The sequence below is a fragment of the Capricornis sumatraensis genome, chromosome 19 (assembly GCF_032405125.1).
Source record: "Capricornis sumatraensis isolate serow.1 chromosome 19, serow.2, whole genome shotgun sequence".
NCBI lineage: Eukaryota > Metazoa > Chordata > Mammalia > Artiodactyla > Bovidae > Capricornis > Capricornis sumatraensis.
Window position 1 is genome coordinate 66,321,224 of NC_091087.1, and position 22,745 is coordinate 66,343,968.

General features: G+C 48.6%; 1 protein-coding gene across 2 annotated transcripts; it reads left to right on the plus strand.

Moving 5' to 3' along the window:
* The first annotated feature begins 4,716 nt into the window (after nt 1-4,716).
* On the plus strand, nt 4,717-18,832 carry LOC138094896 (serpin A3-8). 2 transcript variants are annotated; one of them, XM_068990896.1, is made up of 5 exons: nt 4,717-4,839; nt 6,707-7,342; nt 9,167-9,440; nt 12,095-12,245; nt 13,309-18,832. In XM_068990896.1, the coding sequence occupies exons 1-5, from the start codon at nt 4,776-4,778 to the stop codon at nt 13,501-13,503; spliced, it is 1,320 nt and encodes a 439-aa protein (XP_068846997.1). In that variant the 5' UTR covers nt 4,717-4,775; the 3' UTR covers nt 13,504-18,832. The 2 variants fall into 2 exon arrangements, with proteins under 2 accessions (XP_068846997.1, XP_068846998.1); XM_068990897.1 differs by having other exon boundaries at nt 4,755-4,843.
* The last annotated feature ends 3,913 nt before the right edge of the window (nt 18,833-22,745 follow it).

A 22,745-nucleotide genomic window follows, 5' to 3' on the forward strand; every position in this document is an offset into this window, starting at 1 on the left:
TTGACTGCTTCATGGTACTGAACTCCCCCCTCACCAAAACCTTATATATTGACTTTTCAGAGCTGTCTGAGATGCTGCCTCCAGGGCTGCAGGCCTCATTTTGCCCCAAATAAAACTTAAGTCACAACTGTCAAGTTGTACATCATTTTTCAGTCGACACCCTGGAGAGTGAAATAGCAATCCACTCCAGTATTCTTCCCTGGAAAACCCCATGGGCAGAAGAGCCTGGCAGGCTACAATCATTGGGGTCACGAGAGTCAGACACAACTTAGTGAATAAACCACCACAGTCACTGTCCGCAATGATTTGGAGCCCAATAAAATAGTATCTGTCATTGCTTCCACTGTATCTCCTTCTATTTGTCATGAAGTGATGAGACTGGATGCTATGATCTTAGTTTTTTGAATGTTGAGTTTCAAGCCAGCTTCCCCTCTTGACTCCCATTAAATGGAAGGTGGATGTGGCAATGAGCCCTCTGGCACCTGGCAGAAAACATGAAGAATACAAGCAGCCTGAGTCCCTGACAAATTGGAATCAACATGTCAACCCACTGCTTAAAATATCAGGACTTACAAGAGAGAAATAAGCTGTAGTCCTATTTTAGCTACTATTTTCTTTGGGATTCTCTGTAACTTCAAAATATACTGTCAATTCTGGAAATTACTGGAGACTAAAAGGACATGGAAGGAAAAGAACTGAAAGGACTGAAAGGAAAAGTTATGACCAATCTAGACAGCATGTTAAAAAGCAGAGACATTACTTTGCCAACAAAAGTCCGTTTAGTCAAGGCTATGGTTTTTCCAGTGGTCATGTATGGATGTGAGAGTTGGACTCTAAAGAAAGCTGAGCCCCAAAGGATTGATGCTTTTGAACTATGGTATTGGAGAAGACTCTTGAGAGTCCCTTGGACTGCAAGGAGATCCAACCAGCCCATCCTAAAGGAGATCAGTCCTGAATGTTCATGGGAAGGACTGATGTTGAAGCTGAAACTCCAAACTTTGTCCACCTGATGTAAAGAGCTGACTCATTTGAAAAGACCCTGATGCTGGGAAAGATTAAAGGAGAGAGGAGAAGGGGATGACAGAGGATGAGATAGTTGGATGGCATCACTGACTCAAGGCACATGGGTTTGAGTAAACTCTGGGAGTTGGTGATGGACAGGGAAGCCTGGCATACTGCAGTCCATGGGGCTGCAAAGAGACACAACTGAGCGACTGAACTGAACTGAACTGAGAGCTTAAACCTAGTATTATTTGACTAACTCTTCATAGAGACACCTCCCCCACCTCTTTCCAGTCAGGGAAACTTTCTTATCTGCATTTTAGAGATAAAGAGATTAAAGTCCATGGTATTCAATAAATATCCTGGGATCACACAGCTGGTAAGCAGTATTTTCAGGATCGAAGCTTCAGTTCAGTTCAGTCGCTCAGTTGTGTCCGACTCTTTGCGACCCCATGAATCGCAGCACGCCAGGCCTCCCTGTCCATCACCATATCCCAGAGTTCACTCAGATTCAAGTCCATCGAGTCTGTGATGCCATCCAGCCATCTCATCCTCTGTCGTCCCCTTCTCCTCCCGCCCCCAATCCCTCCCAGCATCAAAGTCTTTTTCGATGAGTCAACTCTTCACATGAGGTGGCCAAAGTACTGGAGTTTCAGCTTTAGCATCATTCCTTCCAAAGATATCCCAGGGTTGATCTCCTTCAGAATGGACTGGTTGGATCTCCTTACAGTTCAAGGGACTCTCAAGAGTCTTCTCCAACACCACAGTGCAAAGCATCAATTCTTCAGCACTCAGCCTTCTTCACAGTGCAACTCTCACATCCATACATGACCACTGGAAAAACCATAGCCTTGACTAGATGGACCTTAGTCAGCAAAGTAATGCCTCTGCTTTTGAATATGCTATCTAGGTTGGTCATAACTTTTCTTCCAAGGAGTAAGCGTCTTTCAATTTCATGCCTGCAGTCACCATCTGCACTGATTTTGGAGCCCCCAAAAATAAAGTCTGACACTGTTTTCACTGTTTCCCCATCTATTTCCCATGAAGTGATGGGACCTGATGCCATAATCTTCATTTTCTGAATGTTGAGCCTTAAGCCAACTTTTTCACTCTCCTCTTTCACTTTCATCAAGAGGCTTTTTAGTTCTTCTACACTTTCTGCCATAAGGGTGGTGTCATCTGCATATCTGAGGTTATTGATATTTCTCCCGTCAATCTTGATTCCAGCTTGTGTTTCTTCCAGTCCAGCATTTCTCATGATGTACCCTGCATAGAAGTTAAATAAGCAGGGTGACAATATACAGCCTTGACGTACTCCTTTTCCTATTTGGAACCAGTCTGTTGTTCCATGTCCAGTTCTAACTGTTGCTTTCTGACCTGCATACAGATTTCTCAAGAGGCAGGTCAGGTGGCCTGGTATTCCCATCTCTCTCAGAATTTTCCACAGTTTATTGTGATCCACACAGTCAAAGGCTTTGGCATAGTCAATAAAGCAGAAACAGATGTTTTTCTGGAACTCTCTTGCTTTTTCCATGATCCAGCGGATGTTGGCAATTTGATCTCTGGTTCCTCTGCCTTTTCGAAAACCAGCTTGAACATCAGGAAGTTCACGGTTCACGTATTGCTGAAGCCTGGCTTGGAGAATTTTGAGCATGACTTTACTAGCATGTGAGATGAGTGCAATTGTGTGGTAGTTTGAGCATTCTCTGGCATTGCCTTTCTTTGAGATTGGAATGAAAACTGACCTTTTCCAGTCCTGAGGCCACTGCTGAGTTTTCCAAACTTGCTGGCATATTGAGTGCAGCACTTTCACACCATCATCTTTCAGGATTTGAAATAGCTCAACTGGAATGCCATCACCTCCACTAGCTTTTTTCATAGTGATGTTTTCTAAGGCCCACTTGACTTCACATTCCAAGATGTCTGGCTCTAGATGAGTGATCACACCATCATGATTATCTAGGTCATGAAGATCTTTTTTGCACAGTTCTGTGTATTCTTGCCACCTCTTCTTAATATCTTCTGCTTCTGTTAGGTCCATACCATTTCTGTCCTTTATCGAGCCTATCTTTGCATGAAATGCTCCCTTGGTATCTCTAATTTTCTTGAAAAGATCTCTAGTCTTTCCCATTCTGTTCTTTTCCTCTACTTTTTGCATTGATTGCTGAAGAAGGCTTTCTTATCTCTTCTTGCTATTCTTTGGAATTCTGCGTTCAGATGCTTATATCTTTCCTTTTCTCCTTTGCTTTTCGCTTCTTTTCTTTTCACAGCTATTTGTAAGGCCTCCCGAGACAGCCATTTTGCTTTTTTGCATTTCATTTCCATGGGGATGGTCTTGATGCCTGTCTCCTGTACAATGTCACAAACCTCATTCCATAGTTCATCAGGCACTCTATCTATCAGATCTAGGCCCTTAAATCTATTTCTCACTTCCACTGTAAAATCATAAGGGATTTGATTTAGGTCATACCTGAATGGTCTAGCGGTTTTCCCTACTTTCTTCAATTTCAGTCTGAATTTGGTAATAAGGAGTTCATGATCTAAGCCACAGTCAGCTCGCTTGCCTCATGCCAAAGCCATACCCTCACCTCAAAGCCGTCATCATGTTCAGTAGTGTCCAACTCTTTGCAACCTCTCTGGACCGTAGCCTGCTGTGCTCCTTTGTTCATGGGATTTTTCAGGCAAGAATACTGGAGCGGATTGCCATTTCCTGCTCCAGGGATCCTTCCTGACCCAGGAGTTGAACCCGGGTGTCCTGTATTACTGGCAGATTCTTTTCCTGCTGAGCCATCGAGGAAGCTCAACATCCCTAAGTCAGCGGTTTGCAGACTGTGCTTGGTAGAACCCCAGGAATCTCCAGAAGCCTGGCAGGGATTGTTAGGGATTGTCGTAGCTGGAGGGATGTGACGATGATGGATGAAGGGACAGATTTTTCCCATGAGCCCAGAAAATACCTGAAATTATCTCATTGAGACAGCTAAGGAGACCTCAAGGTCAAAAAGGGAGGACAATTAGCTCCTAGGGTGAACCAACAGTGAAGGAGAGCAGGGCAATGTCCAAGTCACAGCAGGTCCCCCAAACAGATGGTGCTGGAGATTGGAGGCCCCAGACACTTGTACTCCTGACACCCTTTGGGGACCTCGGGCTCACACCCCTTCTGTGGGAGTGGGGGAGGAGTGCTTCAACTTACAAATCAAGTTGTAAACAAATAGTGTATTGCATTTTAAAATCATGTCCTATCACATATGCAAATGTGCACACTCACACACACGCACACACTTCAAAGAAAAGTGAGTAATAAAGAAACACAGCACAATGTTAACTTGGATTTCCCTGGGCGCTAACATTCTGGGAAATATTTTACAAGCCTGTCTCTACATTTTCAGGGTTTCTCCATGATCCTTAAAGATGATATCAGACCAGGAATAAAACACTAATAACAGTCAATAACTCTTTAAAAAGAACAATAATTTGGAGTAGTTTTCAATGATTCATTTGATGTTTTCTGAGTTGTCACAATTTCCTCAGTGAGTATTTCATAAACAGAAGAGAATTCTAACATGGGAAAGATTTTTTTGTGGGTTTATTTACTGGCTATTTTTTAAGGGAAAAAAACCCAAAAGCTTATTTCGGTAACTAGATTATTTGCATAGACCTAATGAATCCTGTTACCAGAAATGTTCATCTGCCCATTTCCGGGCTGAGGTCTTGTTCCCTCCTATATTTCGCAAGCCAGAGAGAGATCTTTGCAGGATAAATAGACAAACAAAGAGATGAAACTACAATATCTGAGCAGGCGGCGGCTGTGGATCCACTGCCCACATCCCGCTCTCGCAGGCAGGTAATCCGTGATGCTCCCACACTGGGAGCCAAGGGACCCCTTTCCCAGGGTGGTTCTGGCCTCGATCAGGGGTCGGTAGGGCCTGAGGCACAAGGGAGGTGGGAGGACGTGTGTCTGATGTTGGGAGGGTTCTGAGCCCTCTGAAGACCAGTCCTCTCTCTGGGTCTCAGTGTTCATCCTGCAAAGGGAGGGATGTGCCACCAGGGCTTCTGGGAGAATTTATGCCTTTGAGTTTTTGGGGTTGTGATTCGAGCCAGCTGTGCCCCATCCAGCTGTGCATCCAGCGTCAGGTCAGAGCTCGCCCGAGGGCCCTGAGGTGCGTCTCCTTGCCTGGCACAGGGCGCTGCTCCCATATAGTTCTGGAGACAGAATTAGTGCACCAGGTCCCTCTGGAAAGAGGCTCCGGGGTCACTGGGGGGGGGGGGGTTCTGGGCTCCACTGTCCCTCCAGGGACCCCAGCAAGCAGACAGGAGCTGAGTCTTTCCAGCACTGAAAGGACAGACTGCTCAGAAGCAGAGGCAGCCCGGCTATCAGAACAAATGAATACTCCAGGAATAGTTTTGGAAGCAAACGGTTAGCTCATTTGGCAAAAACCATTGTACCACTCCTGAGTAAACTAACAGTTTAGGCAATCGATCGCCTCTCTCCCCAGGCTTGTGTGAAGGCCTTTCCCCTGGTCTCTGGACAAGAATCAGCTCAGCTTCCTGCCCTACAGCCCTCCTTCCCTCCCCTCCAATCTCCTCCCATCTCTGCCTCTTGTCTCTCTCGCCTTCCCCCCTCCCACTCCAGCAGCTCTCTCTCTTCTGAGATGAGGGGCAGAGGCTGCAGAGAAACAGCCCTCTTTGCTGAGGTCACCAGTTTGACCTCAGTCTCTCCTGAGGCTTCTGGGCAGTAGCTCTGAGTCCTCTGTCCCCAGGGATCACAGTCTGGCTTGTAGAGTCCTAGAGAGGGTGGCCAGTGGAGGGGGTGACATGTCTGGAAGTCCCCTTAGGAGCCCAGCGTCTTCCTATATGTCTCCTGAGCTGGTCCACGTGTTGGAAGGAGGTGGGAACTGAGGATCAGAGAGGTGCAGTCACTGCTCGTCACCACACAGCACTCACAAGTGGTCCAAACAAAATCCTCGACCAGGTCTGAGACTGAGCTCACCCTGCTTCTCCCCACCAGGAGGCCTTTCCAGGTTCTTGTTGGAAACACCCTCCACATGTCCACGTGACAGGGGCTGAGCAGAATGCTCTGCCCTCCTTGTTCTTTACAGCAGCCCTCCTCAGGGCAGCCAGGCTACAGCACAGCTCCCACTGCCTGTGGCGGCCTCTCTTCTGAACCCTCACTGTGACCAGCACCTCGATAGGAGAGCCTCCCTGAGGTCACACCCTTGTCCTCAGAGGCGGGGAGAGGTGCTGTTTCCTCTGATCAGTGCAGGGCTCCTTCCTGGGGGGACAGAGAGGGGCCACGGTGGGAAAGGAGCCCTGCTTCCTGGGCCCTCTGAGGGAGTCTGTCCTGGGAGATGGATGCCTTCTCACTGGATGGTACCTCACACCCATCACCAGCTTCCCCGCCCTGGAGCCAGGCACCCCAGGCTCCTCACCCCCATTCCTCCACTGCTTGCTGTGTGACCTTGGAAAAGCCCCTTCCCCTCTCTGTGCCTAGTCTCTCCACTGGGGAAATTGCTAACGGTCACAGCACTTGATCAAAGGGTGAGAGGGAGCCCAGAGCCACCTCGTGTGTGTTGTGAGCCCAGCAGTGTGCCTATTCCTGGGAGATCCCAAAGTAGCAGGGCCAAGAGAACAGAGACGACAGGGGACAGAGGGCAGGGATTGGGACATCATCTGACACGTAGAGACTGAAAGGAGCTTTGCTTTTCAGACATGAGGGCAGAGAGAATGTCCCCTCTCCTGGCTCTGGGGCTCCTGCTGGCTGGGCTCTGCTCCAGGGTCTACTGCCTCCCGGAGAATGTGACCCCAGAAGGACAGCACAAAGGGACGGCTGTGGATGACCATGCATTAGCCTCCAGCAACACTGACTTCTCCTTCAGCCTCTACAAGCAGTTGGCTTTGAAGAACCCCAGTAAGAATGTCATCTTCTCCCCTCTGAGCATCTCCATAGCCTTGGGCTTCCTGTCCCTGGGGGCCCGTGGCTCCACCCTGACAGAGATCCTGGAAGGTCTCAAGTTCAACCTCACAGAGACTCCCGAGACAGAAATTCACCGGGGTTTCCAGCACCTCCTGCAGACCCTCAATCGACCCAGCAATGAGCTACAACTGAGCGTGGGCAATGCCATGTTTGTGCAGGAGCAGCTGAAGCTGCTGGATAAGTTCAGGGAAGATGCCCTGGCACTATACGCCTCTGAGGCCTTCTCGACCAACTTCAAGGATCCTGAAGCTGCCAAGAGTCTAATAAATGATTATGTGAAGAATAAAACTCAGGGGAAAATTGTGGACTTGTTCATGGACCTTGACCCACTCACAAAGGTGATTCTGGTGAATTATATCTACTTTAAAGGTAGGTGCCCGGATTGGTATTCAGAAGGAAATGCACTTTTTTGTGTGTGTGACTTCAGGCTATTTCTGTTCTGGGTCAGCCAACTGTGTCATTAGGCAAAATACTATATAGGAGTCGTCTTCCCTGGTGGCTCAGTGGTAAAGAACCTGCCTTACAATGCAGGAGACATGAGATCGATTCCCACATTGGGAAGATCCCCTGGAGGAGGAATTGGCAACCCACTCCAGTATTCTAGCCTGGAAAATCCCATGATGAGAGGATCCTGGTGGGCTAGAGTCCATTGGGTCACCGAGTCAGACAGGACTTAGGGACTGCACACGAGTCCTCAGTTTAGGACGCTGGGGCATCAGGACCCTGCCCCAACCATAGGCTTTGTGTGTTTTGGGATTTCCCAAACTCCAATGCTCATTACAGGACGTTAGTGCAGGGAAGCTGCTAACCCTTTGTCTGACACAGAGGGAGAGTTTTGTTTTGACTTCATCTTACCCAGCTGCTAGAGGAAGGGTCTTCCCATTCCCATCACTCTTGTGTGTGTCCTTCCTGATGAGGTGGTGTTGAAGCCCTCGGGAACCCTCAGCTGTGCCCACCATGGGCTGGTTCTGACCTGCCGGGGGACTTGGTCTCTGGAGGCTCCCAGTGAGGCTGGTGGTCTTCATGGTGAGACAGACTCTGAGGAGCCTGCAAACCCCCCAGGGTCTTCATCTGTGCTTCTGTCAACTTAGGGTGGAACAGGTCAGGCCACCATCTGGGAGCAGCCTCTGCAGAAGGGAGCCTCCTAGACAGGATCCTCTTCCGGCTTCAAGCTGGTCTGATGCCTGGTCCCGGTGTCAGGAGGTCAGCATGGCAAACCTCCGCCTGGATATTCACAAGGGGCGGAGTAGAGGCAGACGGATTTTGCACAGGGAGCAACAAGGGCCAATAGGGACCCAAAGAGGATCACTGAGTCAGAAGTGGTCAGGTGTCTAAGACCCACCAAATGTGAGCACAAGATTGCCCTGAGCTAGGAGTTCCTGGCAGAGCCCAGAACGGCCCTCTGGGGCCACTGTTTTCATTTGCAAATGAAGGCCGAGAACAGAATTGCTCTGAAATATGAATCCGGGGCTGATTTTCCTTGGATTGTTCTCTGTATCTACTGTGCTTTCTTCTCCTACCATCCCATCCTGAGACATTTTCCCTCCAAAATCTCCTCCCCAGGGGCACCCCAGCCAGCCCTGCTTTCCCCCGCCCCTGCCTCTCACCAGGAGGACAGAAGCAGAGGTGGAAGCAGGAGGCGGGGTGGATACACATTCCCTGAAGCCCCAGAGCCCTGAACTCCCCTAGAGGTCTCTGCCTCAGCGAGGATCCATCCTCCTGTGTGCAGACCCGAGTCCTCTCCTCTGTTGACCCGGCCCTGCCCTCCAGGTCCCCGTGTGGCTCCTGCTCCAGCCAGGCTCACAAGGCTGTGGGGACGTGTGTCCTCCCTGGAAAGCCAACAACTAACCCCTGGTCACTTGTCCCCTTGAAGGACCAGGAGGTCCCGTATCTCCCCAGGCCCAGCCTCACCTCTATCTCTCCCATGCCCTCCACATTCCTGTTGATTGCTCATGTAGGTCAATTAACCAGCTCTGCTTCGTGTTCCTCTTTTCAATCCGATCTGTGTTCACTTGCATTCCCAGTGCTTGCCTACCTTCCCAGGTCACACCTAGCAGGGCCATCCCTAGAGGCACGTGGTATGGGGAGCTGCTGGTGTGGGGAGGGTCTTCCCTCTCAGGGACCAGGGGGTGGGGCAGGGAGAGGGCACAGTCTTTGCACTCACAGACTCCTCACCTGTCCCTCCTCCTCCAGCCCAGTGGAGGACGCCCTTTGATCCCAAAGAAACTTACAAGTCACAGTTCCACGTGAGCGAGAGTGAGATGGTGGAGGTGCCCATGATGAGCATTGGGAGCCTGGTGACCCCTTACTTCCGGGACGAGGAGCTGGGCTGCACGCTAGTGGAGCTCATATACACCAGCAATGACAGCGCCCTCTTCATCCTCCCCGACGAGGGCAAAATGCAGGACTTGGAAGCCAAGCTGAGCCCGGAGACGCTGACGAGGTGGCGAGAATCACTGTACCCCAGGTAACTGTCCCCCAGGACCCAGGGCTGTGGGCCCACCTGCCTTCTCAGTCCTTCCCCCTCTTCCTGGACTCCTGACCCCCAGCAACAAGGCCTTAGGAATGTCCGGGGGGTGTGGGAACAGCTGGGAGAGCCCATCCCGTGATGACCTTGCTCTTTGCTGCCTGTGTGGCTCTGGGCTTGAATTTCTCTTTCTACAATATGATGACATCGAAGGGGACAGTGGCTGAGGTTTCCTCTGCCTCTAACATGTGCTGAGTCATGAGGACCCTCAACACAACCCCCAACACTCATGCACATTCTCTCCATGGAGCCACCCTTTGTAGGTGGAGGGAGGAAGATGGAACTGTAGGCAGTTGAGGGCTCAAGTGAGACAGAGGCTGAGGACCAGCTTGGCATAGTCTTTCCATCATAATCACTCATTTATTCATTCATCCACTCAAGACTGGCTGAACAGATTAATTGAGGACATGCTACACCCCAGGGACTATTCTCATAATAATAACAATAATTTAAACCCTGATGGTAGGTAGGCAAATAAGCCCCTAAATCTCCCACCTTCACAGCATTTACTTTGTAATTGCAGGAGATAGACAAGAAACAAATAAAATAACGGAATTGTTTGTTACTTTGAGAGATGAGAAATGCAGAGGTGAGGGATAATAAAGGAAAAAGATAATTATTCCTAAAGGCAGTTTGTGATTGTAAACAGAGTGTCCTTGGGTGATGTTTGAGGTGAGTGAGTGAGCCATGCGGTTGTGTTGGGAAAAGCATTCCTGGCCGAGGAACAGCCAGTGCAAAGCCTCTGAGGCAGGAGCCAGTCTGGTGTGGTTGAGCATTAGTGAGGCCAGAGCAGCAGAGCGGAGGGAGTGAGAGGGGAAGTTGGGCAAGGTCAGGGAAACCATGGGGAAAACAGATTACATGGGACCTTGCACACCCCTTGATTCCCCCCATCTAAGGGAAATGGAAACTCATCGCAAGGTTTTGGCCCAAAGGGTGAATGATCCGAGTAATGTTTTAAAAGGATTGCCCAGGGTGCCTAGTGAAGAACTGCCTGCACAGGACAAGCATGGAGGCAGGGAGGCCAGCCAGGAGCCCAGTGGGGTCACCCAAGGGAGCCGCTGGGGGCTGGACCAGGAGGAGCAGGAAGTGTGGGGAGGGGCCTGGCTCTGGGTAAATGGAGGGTAGACACACAGGCCAGGAGGTGGGGTTCAGGAGACCGATCTCAGGGGCACGAGGGGAGAGGCAGTGCTGGGCCAGGGTCTGCAGGGGCGGGTAGGGAGGGGGTGTGGGCAGCATGCGGGGGCGGGGATGCCCCAGACCCAGAGTCCCACACCCGGGCTCACACTCCCCCCACCACTCCCTGGGCTTCTCTGGGGCTCAGCTCCCTGCTGCGAGGGGAGAGGTGTCCTTGACCCTCTGTTCTGAGTGTGGGATGGGCAGACCCAGGGGGGATGGATGTGGGAGGCACTTTATAAACCATAAGGGATAGAGGTCTTTCCACAAGTGATGTAGAAGCTGCAGCCCCTTCCCGACTCCTGTCCAGGGGACCTGACACCTTGGGGCTCCTGACTCCAAGCCCCTCCTCCCTATAGATCCCAAGAGACCCAGGACTGGGGAGCCCCTCGCCCTGCCTGTGATCCCTTCCCAACCCTTCCCCCTCCAACCCCAAGAGCTACCACAGGGTAGGGGTGCAGTGAAGAGAGGTAAATGGAGAGAATATTCACCACACACCTTGATTTACAAGCCCTGAGGGGACGTTGATCTACACACTCCTGGCCCATGGAGGATGTTCAGTAATATCTTATTGAGTAAATGGATAAAGGATGAATGACTAAATGAGAAATGACAATGAGGAGAATCATTACCTCTGAATTCCAAATGGACCCAGAGCTTAAGGGGAGTCACAGCCTCCTCATATTTGGCATTTGTAAGACCAGACACCCTGACAAGAGTCTTAAGGGAAACACAGATAGAGAGAGAGGGAGGGAGGCCTTGGGGTGGGAGACAGCATCTCTTGCTCCAAGAATCTGCTGGTGGCTCTGCTCAGAAGCAGCAGCTCTACCCCCAAGGAACTCACTGGGAAGGCAAGACAGAGACTCTGAATAGGATGATTCATGTCCCCAAGTCCCCTGACTGCAGCCTCCAGCCCCCCAGGTCCCCTTCAACCCCCTTTCAGCTCCATCCTTCCCTGCTGCCCACACTCAGGCCACCCTTGTGCTGTGGAACAGCCCCTCTGGCTTCCCACATTCTTGCAAGTATATCCACCTCCTCGTAAGCTCCTCCTCACCCAGTCACATCCATCCCCTCCCCTGGGACTCAGGCTCCATGCCACCTCCTGCAGGAAGCCTTCCCGGTGCCTGTGGAGCAACACAGTCTCCCAGCAGTTGTAGAATCCATGCTGGAGGAGGGTGTTTCCTGTGCCCTGCAAGCTTGCAGGGGAGGAGCAGGGCCAGGTCCCAACCTCTGTGCACTGTCCCTAGGTTAGACTCCTGCAGAAAGGAAAGGATAATTAATGAATTAGAAAGAGTTAGCCAGATGGGTCTAGAAATTTGAGGAAAGGAGTACTTTTCCCTCCAGGGGTAAGGTGGTGGTGGAGAGTAAACCACGGAAGATCAAGCTGAGTCAAGCATGAGTTCATTTTTTGTATTTCCTAGACGGATACATGAACTCAACCTACCAAGGTTTTCCATCTCCAGTGACTATAAGCTGAAAGACATACTTTCCCAGCTGGAAATTAAGAAAGTCTTCACCCAGGAGGCGGACCTGTCAGGAATCACAGATGACCACAAGCTAGAGGTTTCCCAGGTAAGTCTAAATTTTGGATGATTCATCCTTCTTCTAGGAGCTTGAATGGGGGCGGACAGGCAGATACTTGGCTAATTTTGAATTTAGAAATTCCTTGAATTTCCTATAATTCAGTAGCCCTTCCCAGGACTCCCCAGGCCTAGGAGAGCTGGGTTATCATCATACTGGGGCTTGTCCCCACATTCCCTGAAATATGTGACCCAGATTCCATCACTGGGAAAGACCTGGGTCACATTAGTGGTGGACTCCATGCCAAGCTCTACTCTCCACTTCTGTAGAGGCAAATCCTATAGCAGTCAGTTTTCTTCATCTGTAAAAGGAGGTGATTGTTCTTACCCAGCATGCAGAGTCTAGCAGAGCAGTTAAGAAGTCACAGGTACTAATGGTGGCTCAGGGCCATCGTGATGAATATACTCGAACAGCAGGAAAGAAGGACACCAGGGGTCCTGGTACTGCGATCCGAGAAGCAGAGGAATCAGAGTGAATGAGGGGGGGCAGGTGCTGGACAGCCCTGCAGTCTCCCCTGCACCCCACCTGCCAGAGGATCTGGTAAAGGAGACATGGGTGCTAAGAAGCCAGAGGGTTCAGGGATGGGGAATCACATCCTAGGCAAAGTAGCCAAGGCCTCAGGGCATGTCAGCCGGGACAGGAGAGGAGGAGAGCTGTTTCCACCCAAATCTGCTGCTTGGACCTGGAGGACTGTGCCAGTTCCCTGCAAAAAAAAAAAAAAAAAAAAGCCTTGATGTGCCCCCTGCCCCTACACTAGGGGGAATTGGGGGGCATCACAGTCTCTGGACTCAGAGAGGGTTCCAGAACCAGGGAGTCCCGGCTCTGTGCCTCTCTAACCCTCGACCCATCACTGACAACCTCACTTTGCACACCTGTGCATCACGATGGCAAACCAGCTGACAGTCTGATGGGAGGACAGACAAATCGAGCAGGTTGACAGCGCAGTGACAGACCAGGAGCAGGTGGATGAATGTCGGTCCCCAGAGGCGCTCAGGCCCCTGCTCACACCCTGCCTCCCCTGTCTCCAGTGGGTAATGTTCCGGCGTCCCCACAGGTGGTCCACAAGGCCGTGCTTGACGTGGGCGAGGAGGGCACGGAAGGAGCTGCTGTCACGGGAATCAAGGTGGGAATCACGTCCATAAACAAGATCCCCTTGAGCTTCAATAGGCCCTTCCTGATTGCTATAGTTCTCAAAGACACCCAGAGCATCATCTTTTTGGGGAAAGTCAACAACCCCAGTCAAGCCTAGAGCTCCCCTCCGAATGGCGGGTCCACTGAAGAAGAAGCTGGGTGCCCTGGTCCCTAGGAGCAGCCTGACCTCTGTGCACCAAGGAGCAGTCCGCCTATCCAACTCCATCCGCTCACCCTCGGGAAGGTGACAGTGGTGATGCTGGGGGCCCCTGTGCACACGGAGTCTGCCCTGCTCAGGAGGAGGCACCAAGCCCTACACCAGCAATAAAACACCTTCCTGGGACTGGACTCTTTCCTGTGTGTCTCCCCTCTGATCTGCCTGACTCCACGCTCTGCTGCTGCCTGGGCCCCAGGGACAAGCCCCTCTGACATCCTACACACACTAGGCCCACCCTACTTCCGAGGCCCTCTGCTTCAGCCTCACCAGCCGGCCCAGGAGCCAGTCTTGTGTATGTGACCAAGCCCACTGGACCACAAGCCCAGGACTGGAAGAGGCCCGGCTGCCCAAAGCCCACTTCCAGGGGCTCTGATTCCAGGTCCAAGTTCACGCCTCCCTCCCCAATACTTGGGATGTCCCCTCGTGCTCACTTGCAGGGGGCTCCAACGCTGACCTCTTCCGGCACAGCCCCTGGACCCTTCCCTCCTGCAGCTGAGCTGGGCCTTCTTTCCCCCAGGATCACCCCTCTACCACCCAGCACCCCAACCTGGGAGACCAGCTACTTCCAGGTTTTCAGCTGAGCTCCGTCATCTCCTGACCAGTTCCACCTCCTCCCCTGACAGTGGATCCCCATCAGCAGGCAGAAGAGGTGTCCTGGAGTGAAAGAGCAGCAAGCACGCACCTGCAGCAGGAGCAACACCCAGCCCTGCCTCCCCTTGCTGTGATCAGGGATTCTGTCACCTCCAGGGAGAACATCTCCGGGCAATAATGACATCATCCACAAACGAAGGGTTGAGGTCTCTCTGCCAGGCAGCCTGCTCAGACTGCTACCTGAAATAACCCATTTAGTCCTTGAGCTGATCACACGAGATACTTGCTGTTCCTCATCCTATTTTACCAATGAAGAAATAGAGGCTCTGTACTTCCCTAAAAAGGCCATACTGCTAGAGATTATGGCAGGCAGGATGTTATCCTAACCAGATGGATGTCAGAGGAACACTAAACCACAAAGCCATTTTGCTCATAAGGATTTTCAGCTATGGTCCTCGTGGGACTTAGGATATAACGGGGAATATGGGTGATGAACAAGGAGGCTGAGAGGGGAGGACCAAACTCAGGGGAAGTCAGGGTGGGCTTCCTGGAGGAAGGGATCTCAGTTCTGCCAGTAGAGGAAAAATAGAAGGTTGAGGGTAAACAGAGTGGAGAATGTTTCCAGCTAGGGAAAAAAAGAAAAATGAGTGGGACAGTATCAAGTAGGGAAAGAAACTGGACACAACTGAAGCAGGATGTGGAGGGGCTGCAGAGAGGTTGGGGCCACAACGGAGCCGCTGGAGAACCAGGGCTCTGGCACTCAGCAAGGATTCTGAGATGTTCCATAGAGTCCTAGGAAGCTTTAAAGGGATTTAAACAGAGGGTCGAGATGAGGAGAAATGACTGGTAGGAAAATGACTCCAGGTGCTGTATAGAGAAGAGCTTCAGGGCCAGGACAGGATGCAGGCTGGGCTTTAAAGGGGATGTTGCAGGAAATGGGGCCAAAGTGGTCCAGGCTGTAGAGGGAGAGGAGGGATGAGTGGAGAACAGGGTTCACGTCCTTGATCTTGCCTGCTAGGAGTTTGGCTTATGACTGTTGCAAATGTCGTGACATCATAGCAGCTTCTTCATTTTGGCTAGAGTGCTTTTTAAATAGTAATGAATAATCTACTGAACTTTCTACTTTCATGCAGCGTGAACAGAAAAGTTAATAGGTACTCAGCCGAGAAAGCAATGGCACCCCACTCCAGTACTCTTGCCTGGAAAATCCCATGGACGGAGGAGCCTGGTAGGCTGCAGTCCATGGGATTGCTAAGAGTCGGACACGACTGAGCAACTTCACTTTCACTTTTCACTTTCATGCATTGGAGAAGGAAATGGCAACCCACTCCAGTGTTCTTGCCTGGAGAATCTCAGGGATGGGGAAGCCTGGAGGGCTGCCGTCTATGGTGTCGCACAGAGTCAGACACGACTGAAGCGACTTAGCAGCAGCAGCAGAAAGAGGGCTTGCAAAACTTTTGTAATTCAAAAGCCTTGTCCTTCCTGAGCTGGCAGGGATGGCACACAGGTAGCCACCAAACAGAGTGCAGAGGCAGGAATTTTATGGGTTAAAAGGTGTGTGAGCAAGACTTAATTTTCTCCCAGCTTTGTTCATTCTGACTTTGTTTTTAATTGATTCATCCATTGCCTGCACTTAAACATATCCAGTCTCACTTTTCCTTGACTTCTCAGGATCTTTGATTCTTTCTCCTGATGTTCACTGAAGGGAGGGCGCAGCAGGGGCTACGATTAGATGCATGGTTTTATCCATTCATTTGTTTATTCACTCATTCATTCCCTTGAGTGCCCACTTCAGGCCCAAGGGTCTATTAAGTACTGATGAATAAAGCACAATCCTGTCCTCAATGATTTTTTTTGCATGTTTTAGATTTTTATTACAGAAGAATTCAGATATATACAAAAATAAAGAGGATGGCATAATGACCCCCCCCACACACACACAGCAGCTTCAGTCATTATCAGTATAGGGCCAGCGTCATTTTTCTCTATCTCTCAATCACTTTCCCCCTTTTTGTTGTTTCGAAGTAAATCCTACACATCCTTTACATTTTAACTATAAGAATTTTAAAAGTCATACCCCAAATAGTACATCATACTTTGAAAATAAAACGTATTTCTTTAATGTTTTCAAATTTCAAGTCTTTGCTTCCCTCAGTGGTCCCCAAATATTTGTGGTTTTTTTTAACTTGGTTTCTTTCAATTAGAATCCAAACATTGGCTACACAGGGAGTTTAGTTACCCTACATCAAATTCTCTCTTCTTTCTCTCTGAAATTGAGATGATATTTAAATACCTAAAAGTTAATCATTTTAAAGTGTAAAATTCAATGGCAATTGGTACGGTCTCAATTGCTGTGCAATCATCACTATGTTTTACTTTCCAGCTTTTAAAAAATCATCTCCAAATTCCCTGTGGGCTCATTGGTTTGGAATTTACCTGCAAGGCAGGAGATGTGGGTTTGATCCCTGGGTCAGGAAGATGGCCTGGAGAAGGAAATGGCAACCCACTCTCGTATTCTTGCCTGGGAAATCCCATGGACAGAGGAGCCCGGTGGGCTACAGTCCCTGGGGGTTGCCAAAAAGAGTCAGACACAACTAAATGACTCAACAAACAGTGAGACCCCGTACCCGTTAAGCTCTCACTCTGCACTACTGCCTTTCCCCAACACTAAGAAGTAGTTGCTAATATGCTTTCTCTGTCTCCAGATTTAATGTCTGCACCTTTTCTATAAAGGGAATCATACAGTATGTGATCTTTCGTCCCTGGCTTCATTCACTTAGCTTGATGCTTTCACGGTTCATCCACGGGGTGCGTGTGTCAGTCCTTCATTCCTTTCCATGGCTGAATGCCACTGGCTGAATTCGGTCCGTTGTCTGAATATATCACACTGTGTTTATCCATTTGTCAGTTGCTGGTCATTTGTCTGTTTCAGGTTTCGAGGGGTCATGCTACTGCAAACATTCAGGTACAGGCGGTTATGTGAAAATGCATTTTCATTTTTCTTGGGTGTGTACATGGGAGTGGAGTTGCTGGGTCATATGGTAACTCTACCTTTCATTCTTTGAGGAACCACCAAGCTGATTTCCACAGCAGCTGCACCGTTTAATTTCACCAGCAGTGTATGAGGGTTCTAACTACTCCGTATTCTTGACAACACTGGTTGTTTATTTATCATTATTATTGGTATTATATATTATTAAAGCACATGTAACCTGAGGCAATGACACCCACTCCAGTACTCTTGCCTGGAAAATCCCACCGATGGAGGAGCCTGGTGGGCTGCAGTCCATGGGATTGCTAAGAGTCGGACACGACTGAGCAACTTCACTTGCACTTTTCACTTTTACACATTGGAGAAGGAAATGGCAACCCACTCCAGTGTTCTTGCTTGGAGAATCCCAGCAACTTAGCAGCAGTAGCAGCATATACTATTATCATTATCATTATTATTCTAGTAGATATCAGGTGGTATCTCATTGTGCTTTTTACTTGCATTTCTCTATGTATGAATGATGGTCAGATTTGTTTCTGACCAGGTGGCCTCCCTGGTGGCTCCAGTAAAAAGAACCCTCCTGCCAATGCAGGAGATGCAAGAGACGCAGGTTTGATTCCTGGGTTGGAAAGATTCTCTGGAGGAGGAAATGGCAACCCACTCCAGAATTCTTGCCTGGGAAATTCTACAGACAGAGGAGCCTGGTGGGCTAGAATCCTTGGGGTCGGACACAACTGAGCACGCACACACACACACACACACACACACACATACAGATTTTGTTCAGTCCTTACCAGCCTTTTGTGTATCTTCTTTGGAAATGACATTCAAGTCCTCTGTTTAATTTTTCATTGGATTGTCTTATTGTTGAGTTGTAAGTGTTCTTTAAGTATTCTAGATACAATTTTCCCATCTGATATTTGATTCATAAATATTTCTCTCATTTTGTAATTTGTCTCTCTTGATAGTGTCTTTTGATGCAAAAAATTCTAATTTTGAAAAAGTTCAATTTATCTCCTTTTTTGTTGTTGCTCATGATTTTTGGTGTCAGATTTTAGAATCTGTTGCCAAATCCAAGGATGTTAATTTTGCTTTTCTCTGATATTGATGGGTTTAGTTGTTATACTTAGGTCTTTGAACTATTTTGAGTAAAGTTTTAAAAAATATACATTTCTTAATTTAGCTGCACAGAGTCTTAGCTGCTGCACGTGAGAGCTAGTCCCCTGACCAGGGATTGAACCTGAGCCCCCCGCATTGGGGTGTGAAGCTCTAGCCATTGAACCACCAGGGAAATCTTTGAGCTAAGTTTTATACCTGGTTTGAGATAGACGTCCACCTGGCCCACTCTGTTACAAAGAATAAAGCACAACATGTATTTTAACTGCCAGTTTGCTCATCAGTGCCCGTTACCACACTCAAAACTCTTCGAGAGTGGGGACTCTGACACTTTTGTACAGGATTATAGTCTCAATAAGATTACAGGAGTTAAGCCTGAATATACATTGAAAGGACTGATGCTGAGCAAACTCTGGGAGTGGGTGATGGACAGGGAAGCCTGGCATGCTACAGCCCATGGGATCGCAAAGAGTCGGATGTGACTTAGCAACTGAACAACAGCAACCGGGTTTAACACACAGTGGGCACTCAATAAATGCTTAGCGAGTGAGTAAGTACTGCATTTTGGACTCTTCTGCTGACCATGATGGCTACTCCATTTCTTCTGAGGGATTCCTGCCTGCAGTAGTAGATATAACGGTCATCTGAGTTAAATTCACCCATTCCAGTCCATTTTAGTTCGCTGATTCCTAGAATGTCAACGTTCACCCTTGCCATCTCCTGTTTGACCACTTCCAATTTGCCTTGATTCATGGACCTCACATTCCAGGTTCCTATGCAATAATGCTCTTTACAGCATCGGATCTTGCTTCTATCACCAGTCATATCCACAGCTGGGTATTGTTTTTGCTTTGGCTCCATCCCTACATTCTTTCTGGAGTTATTTCTCCACTGATCTCCAGTAGCATATTGGGCACCTAATGACCTGGGGAGTTCCTCTTTCTGTATTCTATCATTTTGCCTTTTCATACTGTTCATGGGGTTCCCAAGGTAAGAATACTGAAGTGGCTTGCCATTCCCTTCTCCAATGGACCATATTCTGTCAGACCTCTCCACCATGACCTGCCCGTGTTGGGTTGCTCCACAGGCATGGCTTGGTTTCATTGAGTTAGACAAGGCTGTGGTCCTAGTGTGATTAGATTGACTAGTTTTCTGTGAGTATGGTCTCAATGTGTCTGACCTCTGATGCCCTCTTGCAACACCTACCATCTTACTTGGGTTTCTAATATCACTGTTATCCAAGTCTATGCCCCAACCAGTAACACTGAAGAAACTGAAGTTGAATGGTTCTATGAAGATGTACAAGGCCTTTTAGAACTAACACCCAAAAAATATGTCCTTTTCATTATAGGGGACTGGAATGCAAAAGTAGGAAGTCAAGAAACACCTAGAGTACCAGGCAAATTTGGCCTTGGAATGAGGAATGAAGCAGGGCAAAGACTAATAGCGTTTTGCCTAGAAAATGCACTGGTCATAGCAAACACCCTCTTCCAACAACACAAGAGAAGACTCTACACATGGACATAACCAGATGGTCAACACCAAAATCAGATTGATTTTATTCTTTGCAGCCAAAGATGGAGAAGCTCTATCCAGTCAACAAAAATAAGACCAGGAGCTGACTGTGGCTCAGATCATGAACTCCTTATTACCAAATTCAGACTCAAATTGAAGAAAGTAGGAAAAACCGCTAGACCATTCAGGTATGACCTAAATCAAATCCCTTATGATTATACAGTGGAAGTGAGAAATAGATTTAAAGGCCTAGATCTGATAGATAGAGTGCCTGAGGAACTATGGAATGAGGTTCATGACATTGTACAGGAGACAAGGATCAAGACCATCCCCATGGAAAAGAAATGCAAAAAAGCAAAATGGCTGTCTGGGGATGCCTGACAAATAGCTGTGAAAAGAACTGAGGCAAAAAGCAAAGGAGAAAAGGAAAGATATAAGCATCTGAATGCAGAGTTCCAGAGAATAGCAAGAAGAGATAAGAAAGCCATCTTCAGCGATCAGTGCAAAGAAATAGAGGAAAAGAACAGAATGGGAAAGACTAGAGATCTCTTCAAGAAAATCAGAGATACCAAGGGAACATTTCATGCAAAGATGGGCTCGATAAAGGACAGAAATGGTATGGATCTAACAGAAGCAGAAGATATTAAGAAGAGGAGGCAAGAATACACAGAAGAACTGTACAAAAAAGATCTTCACGACCCAGATAATCATGATGATGTGATCACTCATCTGGAGCCAGACATCTTGGAATGTGAAGTCAAGTGGGCCTTAGAAAGCATCACTACGAACAAAGCTAGTAGAGGTGATGGAATTCCAGTGGAGCTGTTTCAAATCCTGAAAGATGATGCTGTAAAAGTGCTGAACTCAATATGCCAGCAAATTTGGAAAACTCAGCAGTGGCCTCAGGACTGGAAAAGGTCAGTTTTCATTCCAATCCCAAAGAAAGGCAGTGCCAGAGAATGCTCAAACTACCGCACAATTGCACTCATCCCACATGCTAGTAAAGTGATGCTCAAAATTCTCCAAGCCAGGCTTCAGCAGTACGTGAACCATGAACATCCTGCTGTTCAAGCTGGTTTTAGAAAAGGCAGATGAACCAGAGATCAAATTGCCATCATCTGCTGGATCATGGAAAAAGCAAGAGAGTTCCAGAAAAACATCTATTTCTGCTTTATTGACTATGCCAAAGCCTTTGACTGTGTGATCACAAGAAACTGTGGAAAATTCTGAAAGAGATGGGAATACCAGACCACTTAACCTGCCTCTTGAGAAATCTGTATGCAGATTTCAGGAAGCAACAGTTAGAACTGGACATGGAACAACAGACTGGTTCCAAATAGGAAAAGGAGTAGGTCAAGGCTGTATATTGTCACCCTGCTTATTTAACTTCTATGCAGAGTACATCATGAGAAACTCTGGACTGGAAGAAGCACAAGCTGGAATTAAGATTGCCAGGAAAACTATCAATAACCTCAGATATGCAGATGACACCACCCTTATGGCAGAAAGTGAAGAGTAACTAAAAAGCCTCTTGATGAAAGTGAAAGAGGAGAGTGAAAAAGTTGGCTTAAAGCTCAACATTCAGAAAACGAAGATCGTGGAATCCGGTCCCATCACTTCATGGGAAATAGATGGGCAAACAGTGGAAACAGTGTCAGACTTCATTTTGGGGGGCTCCAAAATCACTGCAGATGGTGACTGCAGCCATGAAATTAAAAGATGCTTACTCCTTGAAAGAAAAGTTATGACCAACCTAGATAGCATATTCAAAAGCAGAGACATTACTTTGCCGACTAAAGTCCGTCTGGTCAAGGCTATGGTTTTCCCTGTGGTCATGTATGGATGTGAGATTTGGACTGTGATAAAGGCTGAGCACTGAAGAATTGATGCTCTTGAACTGTGGTGTTGGAGAAGACTCTTGAGAGTCCCTTGGACTGCAAGGAGATCCAACCAGTCCATTCTGAACGAGATCAACCCTGGGATTTCCTTGGAAGGAATGATGCTAAAGCTGAAGCTCTAGTATTTCGGCAACCACATGCGAAGGGTTGACTCATTGGAAAAGACTCAAATGCTGGGAGGGATTGAGGGCAGGAGAAGAAGGGGACGACAGAGGATGAGATGGCTGGATGGCATCACGGACTCGATGGACATGAGTCTGAGTGAACTTCGGGAGATGGTGATGGACAGGGAGGCCTGGCGTGCTGCGATTCATGGGGTCGCAAAGAGTCCGACACGACTGACCGACTGAACTGAACTGAACTGAGTAGGTAAGTGTTGGATTAAAGCTCAACATTCAGAAAACTAAGGTCATGGCATCTGGTCCCATCACTTCATGGCAAATAGATGGGCAAACAGTGGCTGACTTTATTTTAATTTGGGGGGCTCTGTGAATAGCTGTAAATGGACAGAATATTCATCAGACACCTTGACTTACAAGCACTGAGGGAACGTGGATCTACACACACCTGGCCCATGGAGGACGTTCAGTAAGTCCTTGCCCAGCCCCGCCCTTCCCTGCAGCCCACCCTCAGGCTGCTCTCATGCTGTGGAGCAGCCTCCCTTGCTTCTCTCTTTCCTACAAGTACATCTTCCTGCCTCCTGCCCTCCTCTTCACCCAGCCAGCTTAGTCCTCTCCTTGGGATCCAGGCTGGATGCCACCTCCTGCAGGAAGCCTTCCTGGTGCCCGTGAAGCAGCCCCACCAGCATAGTCTTCCAGCAGCTATGGATCCCTATCGGAGTGAAGGTGTCTCCATGCCCTACAGGCTTGAGGAGCAGAGCTCTTACGGAATTCAGGTTTGAGCTACTGGCCACCAAGAATCCAGTACTGGAGAGACAAGTGTTGGTTGGAGAAGGAAAGCTTGCTTTATTCAAGAGTCTGGCAACATGGGGAGAAGTTGGATTCATTTTCTAGAACCAATTCCTAAGACTC

Excerpts from the sequence above, each read along its gene's own strand:
- LOC138094896 (XM_068990896.1), top strand. The coding sequence starts at position 4,776 with ATGAAACTACAATATCTGAGCAGGCGGCGGCTGTGGATCCACTGCCCA. Across the intron at positions 7,343-9,166 it reads GAATTATATCTACTTTAAAG|CCCAGTGGAGGACGCCCTTT; the intron begins GTAGGTGCCCGG and ends CTCCTCCTCCAG. Across the intron at positions 12,246-13,308 it reads ACAAGCTAGAGGTTTCCCAG|GTGGTCCACAAGGCCGTGCT; the intron begins GTAAGTCTAAAT and ends GCGTCCCCACAG.